Source organism: Littorina saxatilis, linkage group LG15 (genome assembly GCF_037325665.1).
Source record: "Littorina saxatilis isolate snail1 linkage group LG15, US_GU_Lsax_2.0, whole genome shotgun sequence".
Lineage (NCBI taxonomy): Eukaryota > Metazoa > Mollusca > Gastropoda > Littorinimorpha > Littorinidae > Littorina > Littorina saxatilis.
In genome coordinates, this window is record NC_090259.1 from 34,842,153 (window position 1) to 34,859,192 (window position 17,040).

At 44.5% G+C, this 17,040-nt stretch overlaps 1 protein-coding gene across 2 annotated transcripts in view; it reads right to left on the minus strand.

The window, feature by feature from the left end:
• Positions 1–2,940: 2,940 nt before the first annotated feature.
• Positions 2,941–17,040, minus strand: part of LOC138949149 (uncharacterized) — a 41,209-nt gene continuing 27,109 nt past the window's right edge. For both annotated transcript variants that reach the window (XM_070320911.1, XM_070320912.1), the window contains one exon: positions 2,941–6,517. In XM_070320911.1, coding sequence (XP_070177012.1) covers positions 6,337–6,517 — 181 coding nt within the window. In that variant the 3' untranslated portion in view covers positions 2,941–6,336. The remainder of the gene's footprint in view (positions 6,518–17,040) is intronic.

Below are 17,040 nucleotides of genomic sequence, written 5' to 3' on the forward strand. Positions count from 1 at the left end.
TGGAATCGGGAACCGACAAGGAATAAGATGAAATTGTTTTTAAATCGATTTCGGAAATTTTATTTTAATCATAATTTTTATATTTTTAATTTTCAGAGCTTGTTTTTACTCCGAATATAATATATTTATATGTTTTTGGAATCAGAAAATGATGAAGAATAAGATGAACGTAAGTTTGGATCGTTTTATAAAAAGATAATTTTAATTACAATTTTCAGATTTTTAATGACCAAAGTCATTAATTGATTTTTAAGCCTCGAAGCTGAAATGCAATACCAAAGTCCGGCCTTTGTCGAAGATTGCTTGGCCAAAATTTCAATCAATTTTATTGAAAAATGAGGGTGTGACAGTGCCGCCTCAACTTTTACAAAAAGCCGGATATGACGTCATCAAAGACATTTATCGAAAAAATGGAAAAAAAACTCTGGGGATATCATACCCAGGAACTCTCATGTAAAATTTCATAAAGATCGGTCCAATAGTTTACTCTGAATCGCTTTACACACACACACACACACACACACACACACACACACCACGACCCTCGTCTCGATTCCCCCTCTATGTTAAAACATTTAGTCAAAACTTGACTAAATGTAAAAACCACCTAAGTAACAAGAGAGTGGGTACTTCAAAAACAATTCTCATTAGAAAATAACCTACTGTTGCTGGGGTGTATTTTCTTGAACAAAATTGCCGAAATTACCAAAAACAATCCCTTCAAAGTTTTGAAGGTTTCTGCAATCCTTGGTGACAGTTTTCCGGAACCAAGGACAAAAATGCATCCATCAAAATAGTGAAAGTGACATTTGGACCTTTCTGCGACAAAAATGACTTTGCGTAATAGGGGAGACCTTCCCAAGCCGAAGCATATGTCCAACAAAAGAGTGTCATTTAAACCTTTTCTCGACCAAAATGCGAACGACGAAGATCATTCCAAGGACAAAACTTGGTCCAGCTAGAGAGTAATAGTGCGTCTTTCAGAATTTGTTATCACTGAATACCTTACCAAGGCTAAACATTTGTCCAGCAAAAGACTAAATGAGCCTTATTTCGACTTTGGTCTTCGACACAAAAAATTGCAGTCGGAAGACGTTCCAGCAATAAAACGTAAAAGTGCTTTATTTAAACATTTTTGTGCGACATTAAGTTTGCTGCAGGAAGACATAACTAAGAGCAAGTATAGGTCCAACAAGATTCAAATTGCGTCATTTACGGCCTGTTCATACACAAATGTACTTTCGGAAGACCCCTCCAAGGGCAAAACAAATTTCCAAATGACATTGTTTCGCAAGAAAAATGTAAATCACAAAGACCTTTAGCTTTCGACAAAAGTATATTTTGTTGCCACAAGTTTGTTCATCGAGTAGACCTTCTTTTTTTTCTTTTTTGGTGTTTAACGTCGTTTTCAACCACGAAGGTTAGAGTAGACCTTACCCGAGACAAAAATAGGTCCATGTAAGACCTTTTTCTGCAACAAAAATGTACATTAGTAAGACCTTGTCTGGGACAAAACTGTGAATCAAGAAGATAGGTCTGTTCTACGGGACAAAAGCGTGCTTCGCAAAGAACAAGTGCGGCCTTGGGGTTTGTGGAATGTTGGCTAGGAAGCCGGCCTTGGGAGGCGGAGTAGGGGAGAATTGGGACATAGACCCTGCTTGTGCCATCATGAACAACACCACGCATTATGAAGAAGAACGTTTACTGTTCCTAATTGTAAAACTGCTCATTGCTTGTGACGCTGCTTGTTTACATGTTTAAGTTACATGCTTTCCCGTGAAAACATGTCGGATCACCATCTCCGGGCTGTGTCCAGGCTTTACATGGGGTGAAGCCACCCTTCCACTTGGACCTATACCAAAACTTCACATCTTGACTGCGTTCAGCGCAGACTGAAAATGTGTTATGTAATAATTCGACAAATGCCACTTGGTGTCCTATACAGAACTGACTCGTAATTCATCCAAACAAAGTCCCATCCTGCACAGCACGTTGTTGGGTTTGGGTTTGTATCCAAGTGATGACGAGCCGTATCGTTTGCACGGAAATGGCTGTAACGTTTATTCTAAAACTGGTCATGGGTTTTCATATTCTTAAAATGTTTGCTTTGCTTTTTGTAAGCTTATTAAATGTGCGCCTCTTGTGTGAATGTGTAACATAGATGCGTACTCGAACAATCGCAACTTCTTTTTGTACCAGGAAAGTTTACAGATGTACAGTGCATACGCAAATGTATCTCAAAGACAACATTTATAAAGTAGTATTTAGTACCTGCTCCAACAACAATGCGCATGCGCGTTTTGCATCGTACACTTTGCTGGCAATATTCGAGTCTAAGTGTCATGTTGAAGTTTGGTTCTTTGCTAGTTTTAAAGCATTGTGTGTTAAGTTTTAATGTCTCGTCCTTTCAAGAAATTTGACAGCATTTCTGTTACAGCGAATGAATTGATGAACAAATGAAATAACTATCTAATCAAATAATAAATGCAACTGGGGAATGCATGACAAATGAATGAAAAATGTCAACCATTTCTGATGTATGCAATCCTGCTGTTTTGCAAATTAGGATGCAGCTTGTGAAAAAAAGTGTATTTGCCATGCAAATACTTCTAATTATATCAAATCGCAAAGGTGCTGTACACGTTTTTTTCTTGATTGATTGTTGATACATAGTAGCTTTTTGTTTTATTTGAGAGTGTGTGTGAGTGTATGTTAATTGTACATATACATTGCAGTGTGTGTGTGTGTGTGTGTGTGTGTGTGTGTGTGTGTGTGTGTGTGAATATTTGTGTGTGGGTGAGTGTGTGTGTGTGGTTGTTTGTGTGTGTGAGTGTGTGTGTGTGTGGGCGGAAAGCAAAACATTGCCGACTCGTACAAAACACGTTTACGACGAGTTATTCCCTTTGTTTTTCAGTCATATCAAGAAGCACTCACAATATAATATTTTTTCATGATTGATTTTCTTTCCGTTGTGCGAAAGCAGCTGAAAATTGGCCTTTGAAAATATGTACTCTAAAAATTTTTTAAAAAAATACATAAATGTGATGTGCATTTGTGTGAATTGTTGCTGCAAATATGCAATCCATTAATTTCATTGAAGTGTTTTTGGTGATAAGTCTTGGATGAACTTACATTTTATTTGTTGCCTGTTTTTCATTTTGTGTGTGTGTGTGTGTGTGTGTGTGTGTGTGTGTGTGTGTGTGTGTGTGTGTGTGTGTGTGTGTGTGTGTGTGTGAGCGTGCGTGCGTGCAAGTGTGTGTGTGTGTCTATTCTAAATTAAAGCAAACTGAGACCATACATTTGGTTTTCAAAACATCTTGTCGTTGTGAACGTACGTGGTTGTGCTGGGGTGCGTTGCCTAGAGCGGACGCTCTGTTCGCGAAGAGAGAAAAAGGTTTCATCGCTGACGGCCGAGTCCCATCCTGAACTCAGGTCAAAATGAGTTCGGCTCATTCTCTGCCTGACCGGACGCTACAGTCCTACGCGAATCTATCAAAACAAAAATACAGAGTTATCTCCCATATGGTTTTCGCGAGCACTGATCTAAATTCGGGCAATCAAAATAACCGGAATACGCCCATTTCTCACGCACGCATGCCTGTTCTGATTTGTACACACCTTGCAAAGCCTTAAACATTTTTCCATTAATGCCATTTTGTCTCAAAACAGTCCATAATGCATTTCTGTTCACGGAGTCAAACGCTTTTTTTTTTAATCTACGAAGACTACGTACAGCTTCATGTTTCGGGCCAAGTGCTTCTGGACTACAGCATACAACGTAAAAATATGATCAACTGTGCTGTAGCCCACTCGAAAACCAGCTTGCTCCTCAATCATTTTGTTTTCGTCTTCTGACCAGTGTGTAAGACGTTTATTTAGGATGTGGGTATAGACTTTGCTTAGAACACTTGCTAAGGACACCCCACGGTAATTATCTGGTTGGTTCACGTCACCCTTCTTATGAATCGGTACAATAATGGATTTTGACCACTCTGTCGGGAAAGTTCCAGAATCAAACAGTGTATTAAACAACCGTACCAAATAACTCAACACCACTTCATTTGCATTTTTAAGCATTTCACTGAGAATCATGTCCGGGCCAGCACTTATTCCAGCTTTAAGGTTCTTTATAGCTGCTTGCACCTCATCTAAACTGATTTCATCGTTAAAAGGGACCACTGGTTCTCCTTCATCTGTCCCATTTTGAGGGGCGTCATCACTGTCTGTAACATTGCTTGTTTTAAAAAGAGCCGAGAAATGTTCAAACCATTGCTCCTTTGATATTTCATTATATATCAGTTATCACAGACTTTCTGTTTAGGGACCGGATGGTTTGCCAAAAATTCTTAGGGTCATTTGCTGCTTGTTTCAACTTTAACACTCTCTTTTCATCAAACTCTGCTTTCTTCTTTTCCAGGAGTTCTTTATAAACTTTTCGTTCTTGAACATATAGTTCACAGCAAGCTTCATATTCCTGTTTATTTGCTCTCTTTAGTCTATTTAAAAACCTCTTTACAATAACCTTTTTTGTCTGCATTCTTCATCAAACCATTCATTTACATGCTCCCTTTCTTCCCAACAGTTCTAAACATACAAGCAGCTGTACTGTATAACCCCTTTTGGAAAATATCAATGGACGTATCCACATCTGAATTCAATGAAGTTTGGACTTTGTGCACATACTGCTGGAAATCATCTGAATGTAACTAGTCTCTGTACCTTCCTGTACATTCGTCAGGCCAAATTATTCGGTCTTCACCATTCTCTGTTTGCCCCCTCTTCTGTGCTGAGACTTTGGTATTTTGCCACACAAATTCCACAGGTAAATGCCATGAATCAATGCGATCACCAACCTTCAAATCGCACTCTGTGAAAGACAAATCTTCTGACATAAGAACATAGTCTATCCCACTGCTCCCGTGTGGCGAGACGAACGTGAATTCGCCGTCAGCATCACTTTTGCAAAACCCATTCATGGGACGGCGGTGAGCCGACCTGTTTATACGAGAAGGAGTATGCCTTTAGCACAGACTGATGATTAAATAACGTAAATGTACACGGTAGAAAATGACGTCACCAAAGACATTTATCGAAAACAGGAAATAAATATAATCTGGGGATATCATCTGGAAGAATTAGTATGTAAACTTTCATGAAGATCGGTCCAGTAGATTTCTCGGAATCGCTCCACACATATCACACACACACACACGCACACACCACAACCTTCGTCTTCCCAGTCTATGTTAAAACATTTAGGAACATGTGTCATGTAGATGCGTGCATGAAACTGTAAAAACCGAACAACACATTTCTCAATTCTTCTTCTGCACCAAAAAACTCTACCGGGTATCTCAGTCAGGCTACCACTGGCCCAGTTTATACCGGTATTGTTGAGGATGCCAGTCCTCTGCAAAAATACCCGGGAAAAAACTCATTGTTTGCGTTCTGTAAAGAAACATAGCATAATGCGTCGGATTTATTGGACGCAGTGGTCCAATTCGGACGTTTCATACTTGCATACAAACCAACTTTGTAATAAAATGCGGTGAGCACGTGCCTGTGTATACATGTATGTGGCGTAAATGTGACGTACATTGTTGATGTACCACGGTAGATTGCAAATATTGTGCAATTCTGTGCTCTTAGATATAGCTTTACAAACAAAATCGTGATTTGAGAAAAATACAACATTAATAAAAATGCAAAACACGTAGAAGTTCAGACGCTGCTTCTTTTTTGAAGCCATGTTTTTGCCAGCAAATGTTTGCCCGTCTGTTCAGTAACCAGTTAGAACGTTTCATCAACGTGTTTTTCAGAACTGGCGGTGGTTCAATTAATCGCGCGGTCCAAGACCTCCCTCCCCACCCTCCATTCCCACCGGCACCCCCCCCCCCCCCAACCCATTACCGGCAACCATCTTTTCAATCCTATTTGCATCAGCTGTCTCGGGCATTTCGGTTGTCCCACATTACTCAAAAATCGAAGCATAAACAAAATAGGATTCTTATTCAATCTTAGCAACTTAATGTGTCAACTGCAAGAAGCCTTCGTTGAAGTTTCCCTGATTCTGCCAATTAGCTGTCTCCAAATGGGCAGTAACTCTTTTTAGCTGAGTCTGACGCAACTGTCCAACGCTGCTGACGTCACTAACTCAAAAGCGGCTATAGGACGTCATGGTAAAGATATGTAGCAACCTGGTTCCAGCTGGCGTCCTCTCTGTGGTTTCTTTTTCTCATGTTTTTAATTGTATCTTTTATGTTTCCATTACCTAGTTGTCTCTAGTTTGGCCACCGCTGACGTGTTTGTTCAACGCTGATTGTGACGTCACCGTAACTATGCCGTTGGTGGCCTGATACCAGTAGCTTCTCTGGCGATTTCTATCCTCTTTTCTAGCTGGGATTGCAGTCGCATGAGAGAGGCATCGGTCATCTTTTCTGGATAGCATGTCGGCCACACATTTTTGGGACACATTCGGTAGTGGTGCAAGACTGCTTCGTCTGTGTCCACCCAGTATCTGAAACAAATTGGAAAAACAAGATGAAATACATATTCTCTCTCTCTCTCTCTCTCTCTCTCTCTCTCTCTCTCTCTCTCTCTCTCTCTCTCTCTCTCTCTCTCTCTCTCTCTCTTTCTCTCTATCTCTCTCTTTCTCTCTCTCTCCCGCCCCCCTCCCCCTCTCTCTCCCCTCTCTCGTCCCCTCCTCCTCCATGGCATTGATTTAAGAAAATAAGACCTTCACCATAAAACCCATTGACGAGGTTTGGTCCGGAGAGTAAATATACCTCCAGGTTCCCTGTAAAATATCGTCCCAGTACAAACGTTAACAAAGTGACCAGTATTACACACAATGAATCACAGGAACTTGTGTCAAAGCGCCGGTCGATTTGAGTTTCCTACTCCTGTATCCTTACTTCTGAATAATAGCAGTAATACTATACAGTAAGGATAAAGGAGTAGGATACTTCAATCGACCAGCGCTCTGATATAAGCTCATGTGCAGTTAATGATCGATTCAAAACCAAACCAGTTAATTGAACATACACCAAATCCCTTTCTGCACAGAAAGTAACCAGTCAATTGTTTCTGTCCAAATGTATCAATCTGAGACATTATCTGATCTCAATATTGGATTAGTGAACAGGACGCGATCAGGATGTTGATTGCTGGTGTGTGTCCAAGTAGAGGGATGGTCTGTAACCATGTCAAAGCCACAGGAGCTTGGTCAAAGCCACAGGAGCTTGGTCAAAGCCACAGGAGCTTGGTCAAAGCCACAGGAGCGTGGTCAAAGCCAGGCCACATCTCAGATGGTCAGGTATAAATCTACACAAAGGTCTGTTCCTGGTCGGATCGATCTGCGCGGGTGTTCATGTTTGAAGGCCGGAATGTTTTTCTCTATATATAAACAAGCCAGTGCACGAGTCCCTGTCAAAATACGTGTGTACCGACGCGATGACCTAATCGCGTTACACATAATGACATTGTATGGATTATTTCACCAACCTGACCCCAACGAAACGTTCAAATGTGTTGCGTCACTGTGAGAGCAGGATACTTGTGTTTACAGTGTTTAAAGAGCGATTACGGCACTGGACTTGTTTTTATTCTCAACCACAATTATATCTAATTGATAGAATAATGTCTCAAAATTCATGTGAATTTTTGTTCTATGTTAACTGATTATTGTGCTATATCATGTCAAAGATTGTAAACAAAATCAAATTTGTGTCTTGAAAATGAGAAAATGTTCGCTTTTCGGCCAGTCCATTGCCTTCAATATAAAATAACGAGTCTCTCCCTCTCTGCTTCTTGGGCACTTGCAAATCCATCATGAACCCATCATATCATAATGATTTCTTCTTTCGCGTATAACTGACTAGTGCCTACGTGACAAGTCGCCAAAAAAAAAAAAAATTTTTTTAGGTCGGTAGAACTCCGTGCATAGCACGCCAAGCGGGGTAAGCAAAGGTCGAACTGACCTAATTCACACAACGACTGCTGTGAGTATTGTATCTCACACCGCCCTGATATGGCTCTTCGTGGTCGGCTGGGCGTTAAGCAAACAAACAAACAAACAAACAAATTGTATCTCACAAAATAGAGGTTTCCTAGTTAGTTCGATTTTGATAGATGTCCCTGGGACAGGCTGATCTTCCTTAACCCAGTGTGGGATTTTCAGTGGGGCGACCACCCCCAACCCAGCGCGTCCCCGGGTGGCGGATAGGGGAACGGTCTTCAGATATGGAGATCAGCCGCTTGCGGCAGCGGACCAAACTGGCGGTGTTTCCTACCAGGGCAGAGTGGGGTAGCAGGCGGCACTGCTACCCCCTTTGAAATGCTCCATCGTCCATTGACGGGACTCATCTAATGCGATTAAGGGCGCATTAAAACCCTAGCTCCGGGTGGGATCCCGGCAAATCCCCCCCCCTGTGCTCTCAGGGTAGGACGTACGGGCCATGAGCTAAGGGTGAGGTAACCCCGACAGAAAACCCCGAATGCTGAAGACGGAGGACCCGGGCCCCACGGCGCACTCTAACAAACCACGGGTACACGCGCTTACGCAAATGATGACACAATCAACCAGCACAGATGGAAATGGCGCTCGCCCACTGAGGACCCCCCAGGGTGGAGCAGCATCGGGTCCCATGCCTCAAAGGGACCCAGCCCCAACTACTGGAGGTCCCTCCCGTCCGTCTTGTCACGCCAGGGGATGCGAGAGGAGAGTGACTGGCACCACCACAACCAGGAAGAAACCCAGTCAGCAGCGACCTTTTCAGGTCATGCACTGGAACGCAGAAAGTATCCTGAACAAGAAGACAGAGTTGGAGCATATCCTGCATGAGAAGAACATCAACATCTGCTGTATTCAGGAGACGCACCTGACACCCCAAAAGTCCTTCAAAGTGAGAGACTACCAGTGCCTTAGGTCCGACAGAACAGACCGAAGCAAAGGAGGAATCCTGACCCTCATCAGGAACAACATCAATGCCTGTTTGATAGAAACGCACATGGAGGACTCCGAATATTAGGTGATTCGAATCCAGACAAAGACAGCAGAATTCCATCTTGTCAACTTCTACTGCCCCAACGATAGACACCTCGCCCTTGACACGATCCCCGCAAAGGCCTCCAACTTCATCGTGGTGGGTGACTTCAACAGTCATTCACAGAGTTGGGGATATGACCACTTGGATCGGAGAGGAGAAGAGGTGGAGAACTGGCAGGACAACAAAGGTCTCATCCTTTTGAACAGTCCCTTTGACTGCCCTACATTCTACTCCAGAAGATGGCACACTACATCAACTCCTGACCTAGCCTTCTGCACGGAAGACATGCACCAGCTAACCAGCAGAGAGGTCGGAGAACAGCTAGGTGGAAGTGACCATCGGCCAGTCTTTTTGACCCTGGGCATGGAGTCCTGCACTGAAGCTTCCTTCCCACGGTGGAACTACAAAAGAGCGAACTGGTTCCTCTTTAGACACCGCACCAGCGAACTCACCAAAGACATCAGAGTCGAGGGTCGAGACATCAACACGGTGGCTAAGGACTTTAACATGAGCATCCTCAGAGCAGCGCGTGAGTCCATTCCCAGGGGTGCTAGGAGAGACTATAAGCCCTACTGGAGCAAAAATTGCAGGAACTGGATGATGATCTGGCAGACGCCAGAAGGGAAGCAGAAATCAACCTGTCACAAAACAACAACATCCGCCTCCAGGAAGCCAAAGCCAAATTTCTCAAGAAGAAGCTACAGGCAAGACGGAGAAGCTGGCAAGAGAAAACAAGCTCCCTGAAGGATGGCAGAAAGCTCTGGAGGCTTACCAAGCAGTTGAATGATGAGAACACCAGCAGAGGAAAGATCACATTAGAAGAGAACGGGAAGGTGCTAACTGGAAAGCATGCTGCCAACCAATTTGCTGAAAGCTATGCAGCTGAGAGCAACCTCCATGTTAGCCCCGAGAAACAGAGAGAAGCAAGAAGAGAGAAAAGAGAGAGACCTGCCAGACAGTCGACAGTGGACACCATGAGTCAACCACTCACACTCCACGAGCTGCACTCAGCTCTGAAAAAGTCAAAGGCGAAGAAGTCCCCTGGCCCAGACGGCATCACCAACGAGATGCTAACCCACCTTGGTAGTGCAGCAGAGAACAAGCTACTCGAGGTCTTCAACAGCAGCTGGCAAGAAGGATCGCTGCCACAACTCTGGCGAGAAGCGATCATGATCCCCATCCTAAAAAAAGGGAAGGATCCAAAGAAGGCCACCAGCTATCGCCCAATCAGCCTCACCAGCTGTGTTGTGAAGACCCTAGAGAGAATTGTGAACGAGCGCCTCAGGTGGTACATGGAATCCAGGAACCTCCTCGCCCCTGAACAAGCTGGATTCCGACAGTTACGCAGCACCGAAGATCAGGTCACTTACCTGGCGCAAGAAGTTGAAGATGCCTTTCAGGAACAGAAGCTGGTCTTCGTCACCTGGATAGATCTTCAGAAGGCCTTTGACAAGGTCTGGAAAGATGGACTCCTTGTAAAACTGCTGAGGAAAGGCGTGTCCAGCAACATGTACCAGTGGATTCGCTCCTACCTCTACAACCGCAGGGCAAGAGTTCACCAGACCAAAAGCAAGAAGTTCCTCCTTCGTCATGGCGTCCCTCAGGGCGGAGTCCTCTCCCCCACACTCTTCCTTCTCTTCATCGACGATCTGGTGTCTGAGATGCCCAAGGGGATCAAAGCTGCTCTCTACGCAGACGACCTTGTGATCTGGTGCAAGGAGGAGCACGCAAGTACTGCCACCTACAGAATGCAGCAAGCGGCAGATAGGCTGAACGCATGGGCAGAAGATTGGTGCGTCTCCATCAACAAGGAGAAATCCTCCACCACCCTATTCACACTGTCGCCAAAGCAGAAAGCCGGAACCATTAGGCTTGGTGGAACTCCTCTGAGAGAGGATGAAGAAGCGACGTACCTTTGATAGACGGCAGACCTGGAAACCACACATTGCACAGGCAGAGACGAAGGCCCGGCGCAAGCTAGCCATACTCAGGAAGCTGGCAGGTACCACCTGGGGAGCGAACGAGAAGATACTGAAGACAGTATACCAGGGAACAATCAGACCCCACCTCGAGTACGGCTCCACAGCGTGGTCAACCTCAGCCAAGACAAACCTGCAGACCCTCGACCGTGTGCAAAACCAGGCCCTCCGACTCATCACTGGTGCAATGAAATCCACGCCCATCAAGGAAATGGAGAAGCTTACCACCATCCAACCCCTCTGTCAGAGAAGAGAAGCCAAGACTATGGTACAGGCCGAGAAGCTCAAGTGCCTACCCGACCACCCCATGAAGCACAGACTGAGCAACCTCACCAAGAACCGGCTCAAACGGAGCAGTTTTGTACACGAGAGCAAGAGACTTTCTCGACAGTACAGGGAAGTCCTCCCACAGAACACTCTACCTCTGACTCAAGAAGAAGAGAAAACCCCCAAGGCAACAGAGAAACCAGGCATCCAGATCTGCACCAGTGTTCCACATGTTACCTCAGGAGAAGATCAGAATGACACAGCTCGACAGGCACTCACCTGATCAACGAACAGTACCCAAAAGAGGCGTGGATCCATGTATACACCGATGGATCAGCAACTAACGCCGTGCTCAATGGAGGTGCTGGGATTCTGATCCAGTTCCCTGGGGGACATACAGCTACATCCAGCGTTGCCACTGGCAAACACTGCACAAACTATAAAGCAGAAGCAGAAGCTCTCATGCAGGCCGCCTCCTTGGTTAGAGGACTACGTAGACCCTTGCTACCAAGTTGTCTTCCTCTCGGACGCCCTTTCAGTCCTTCAGGCCCTAGAGAACGACAAACTCCCACAGCTGGCCAAAGCATTACAGATGGTCAGACAAACCAGAAGAGTTGTCCTCCAGTGGATACCAGCACACTGTGGGATACCAGGAAATGAAAGGGCAGATGAGCTGGCGAAAGAAGGAGCCGTGGAAGACCAACCTGAAAACAGTGTCAGCTTTAGTGAGCAGAAGACAATCATCAAGGCATTGATGAGGCCAAGGACAAACAGAGATGACTACCACACAATGTCCAGAGAGCAGCAAGTCAACCTCATCAGGCTGCGTACTGGCCACAACAGGCTCAATGCTCACATGAACCGAAAGTTCAAGCTGACGCCATCACCAACCTGTGCCTGCAGTAAAGAAGACCAAACAGCGGAACACATCTTACAGCGATGTCCCTTACTAGATGAGGACCGAAAAGAAGTGTGGCCGTCACTAACTCCCTTGCAGACCAAACTATATGGCAGTCGACAGGAGTTGGAGAAAACGACAACATTTATCACCAGTGCTGGACTGATTGTGTAACCTCTGCGAACGCCAAGAAGAAAAGAAGAAGACATATGTCCGCATAGCTCAGTGGATAGGACTGAGGCGCGGTCTCTGAAGTCGCTGGTTCGAGCCCCGTCAATGCCATAATTTTTTAGTGTATTTTTATAAATCATGCGCGCTTTTCCTGTTCAGTTTATAAAACACAGTATACTTTTTTTTGGGGGGAGGGGGGGGGGGCAAGGTTTTTTTTGGTGCTCATTAATATAAATAAATCACAAGTCAAGACTCAAATATTATAACATTTTAATGTCCTTATAAAAACAATAATAAATGCCTTGTAGCGCCGGGCGGTTTAAAAAAATGTAATTCACATTACTTCTGAATTGCACTAAAATCATCAAGACTTTTTTGACAAATCACTCACTGAAACAGACGCAGCACGCGCGCGTGCTTAAATATACACGCACACACACACACACACACACACACACACACACACAGAGGCACCACTGTTTATACAGTTTTTAAATAAGTTGTTCTTCAGTACTGGTGACAGAAAGGGGGAAAAGTGGTCAAAATTCAAATCTCTAGTTTTGTTTTTGAAATATAGCTTTTCATCAAGCAGAAATACTGTAGTATCTGATGTACATAAGAAAAAATCACTGGTTCACATGGTTCTTACATAATCTAACTTTTAAAGCTGGTTTTTGTGTGTCTGTGTGTATGTTTGTATGATGACGATAGGACCCGACACGGCTGCACGGACTGAGACAGGAATTGCAGAGAATGTTCTTTGGCACTCGAGTCGTGTCATAGGGTACTTTTGGAATTGCAAATTTGAAAGGATTCTCTAAAAAACGGCGGAAAACATTATATACCCTGTGAGCTATCGAGGATCCTCCCCGTCTGGGCTGTCAAACACAGTCTTGTTAAAAGACGTTTTCAAAAGATACACTCGAAGCACTTGTGGCGAAGTTATGTTGCCAAATCATCAAAGATCAACATTTCACTACACGGATCGATGCACACAGTCGAAATAGATGTGACTTTCACACGACCGAAGACTACTTACTAGCAGACTAGCAGACGACAAGATCTAAATATCTAGATCAGTGTAAGAGCAATCCGTTGAAGAACAGTTACTCCGCTTATTCGTCTTCAGTTAAGCTTATTTCCCCTGCCATAAGTTTCCTTGCAGATCTGCAGTCGCGTAGTGAAATGAACTAGTGTCATCGGAAGATTCTTCTCAGTCAATGATCAAAGCACAGTAAGTTCTATGCTGACAAAAGTCACTTTAGGAAAACACGACCATTGACTTCATTTATTAGCCCAAAGGTAACAATATCGACAAGAATGTACACATTTGACATTAAATGAAACATTCATAGACAGTTTCCAACTCACCAGATCTGCCAAAGAGCCGTCATTCGTGAAAAAAACGATGATTTTAATCAGACAGGTATCGGAAACAATCTCTTGGTCACCTGCGTTATTCCTTCCGAGGCGACGGGACGGCGCCACATTTGTTTGTTTATGGCTGTTTATCGCGAAACACCACAGTTGAAATTTGTGTGTAAAATACCACAAATGTGTGGTGAATCAGTTCGTCATCTGCGTTTCGATGGTAATTCAGTCAGATTGGAGTTACTTTGAATCGAAGGCGAGGGTAACCTGCGTTAATTGTGTGACGGTGTGAACAAATTTGATTGCAATATTTTATACAGAAAGTAAATTTCCCATGATTCTGGCTCAGACTTGTAGATCTGTTATGCAGTGTTTTGGTAGTGTATTTGCTTTACTGCTATGAAGCTCATTTGGAGTGATACGCTGATCGAAGTGGGGTACCCTATGTGTGACATCAGCCGTATGCAGATTACGCCTCAGAACAATCTCGCATTTCACAAAGACAACAATAATTTGCAACATTTCAAGAACTGCATCAGTTTTATTAGATACTATTTCAACAAAAACAGCACAAACACGACTATTATCAACAACACAGAACGGGAGGTAAGTCTTCAAAGACGCACCAAGTGTGCGTTCCCGTTTTTGGACGCCATTTTTGCTAGCATTTTCACAGTACATCTTAATATTTCCAGATCTATTGAATGATTTTGGTATTTTCTTTGATTGTGCCGATTCTCCTATCTCTCTGGCATGTACTGGGTGCTTTGTGACCAGTTTCTCCCCTAGACTGTATTGAACAATGCGTCTGTGTGAGCTGACCCCCACTTGTGACCAGTAGCAAAGAACAACTCAAATACTATGCAACACATGTAACCCAAACAAAACATGTTTCCGTACCCCTTCTTTTATTAAAACACAGCTTCGGCCCTTGATCATATGAAAACGAGTGTCTACCAAACGATAAATTCTTCCCCGTGCATATCAAACCGTTTTCCTCGTGCATATCAAACCCTGTGAGGGACTGACTTTAATCATTCACTGAAGCAAACCAACACTGACGAGACCCTTCGAAGTTGCAAAACAGCTTGGGGACAATGCAAAGGCACAAGACACCGGTTTGAAGAAATACAAATCACCAGTGTCTTTACCCCCCGTTCTATACTGTTCAAAAAAAGAAACGCATAGTTGCTACTTGCCAAATTTGTTTTATTTTTCGAAAAAATTAACAGAAAATCCAATATTTAGATTATTTGTTTGAAATTTGGTATGGACACAGTTGAATGCACACACAGTTCATTTGCATCTTCAAATCAATCAGTCAATCAATACGATTGGGTGCCGAGGCTGTCAAGTCAGTAGGGGTGTGACTGCCTTGAGCAGCAACAACTGCCCGGCACCTTCTGGGCATGGACTGGATCAGATGCCGGATATCTTGCTGTGGGATGGTGTCCCACTCCTCCTGAAGTGCCTGCAATAGATCGCGGTGATTTGCCGGCGCTTCTTCTCGCCTGCGCACACGTCTGTCCAATTCATCCCAGAGGTGTTCTATCGGGTTCATGTCTGGCGACATGGATGGCCAGGGAAGCACCTGGACATGGTGGTCGGTGAGGAACTGGGTGGTGAGTCGTGCTGTGTGCGGGCGAGCGTTGTCCTGCTGGAATATGGCATCCTGGTCAGCCAGAAGAGGAAGGGCGTGTGGGCGCAGAATTTCCTCCACGTATCGCTGGGCAGTTATGCGCCCTTGGACGTGCACCAGGGTGCTCCTTCCAGCGGTATTGATCGCCCCCCACACCATGACGCCTCCACCACCATGAACGGGTGCCTCATCCACACAGTTGGGCGCGTAACGTTCGTTTACTCTCCGGTAGACCCTCCTCCGACCATCATGTCGCTGGAGCAGGAAGTAGGACTCGTCGCTGAACCACACGTGTCTCCAGTGATTCCGGACGGTCCAGCGAAGGTGCTGGTTGCCCCACTGCACTCGGTTCTGGCGATGGCGGCGGGTGAGGACAGCTCCTCTGTGAGTTCTGCGAGCTCTCAAACCAGCTTCATGCAGGCGGTTCCGCATGGTCTGGTCCGATAATCGGTGTGGCCCGGGAAGAGCCTGGACAGAAGATGAGGCCGACAGGAAACGATTCCGGAGGTGGCGGAGCCGTATGGTCGTGAGCAGCAGTTGTCGCCCTTGGTCTTCCCGCTCGTGGCAAGTCAGCAACGGAGCCAGTGGCTTGAAACCTGACCCACAGTCTACTGATGGTGCTCTGGGACACGTGGAAGTGCCTGGCGATTGCACTTTGACTTTGGCCTGCTTGTAAACGACCCAATGCAATTTGGCGGTCTTCTCTGCTCAATCGGGCCATCTTTCGTCGCTGAATTGTCGTCTGATTTCTTTGTGGCGAACAATCCGCTTTTATGGGTTTTGGAAGACATGGTGAGAGCTCAATATTCCCCGAGTTTCACGAGATTATACTGAAGCATGACGAGTGGTCATGCCAAATGAGCAATTTTGACATTGTAGCCACTGATAACGCATGCGTCACGTGCAGAGCTCACTTGTGGCAATGGACGAAAGGTCGACGACCAGATAAACATTTTCTGCAGTTTGGTGGATATCCTTGTAGCCATATAACTAAATTAACCAAATATTACAAGCTATGCGTTTCTTTTTTTGAACAGTATATAAAGACAACCAAACGTGTGTCGGCTTTGTTACGTTATCTTGCTGCAAAAAATACTCAAGAAAGAAAAAAGAAACGAATTCCTCTCTGTAATGTACCGAGTTCAATATCGCGTGCCTGTGGCTCTGACCTTTTTTGGATCTCTTGTTTAGTTTCACCCATAATGGAAGAATGTCTCTGTAGCGCAACGGTTAGCATGCATACAGCGTTTCCAATCGGCAGGTCGTAAGTTCGAGCCATGTCAGCGCTATATTTAAAAAAAAATTCATTTCATTGACATTGTTTCTTTACTCTGCTTTGTTTTGTTTTATTTTACTTTATTCATTTTTATTCCAATGCATTATTGGTGATCAATTGCAATACTGACCAACGCTCGCCAGGTACTGATTTGGTATTGATCACTGCGGAATTCGTTGCGGCCAACTACTGAAGCAACATGAATCACTCGACCCCTTTTATAAGACCTCCAAAAATCTGAGAAGTTCAGGTCTTAAAAAGGAGGGAGTCTTAAAAGGAGGTTATGTTTACAGAAGGTATGCACAGTAAGTCTACAAAAGCAAGCCTTTAAAGGGGAGAGGCCTTAAATTGGGGGTGGGGTGGGCTGTCTTAAAAGGGAGGTTTAATTGTAC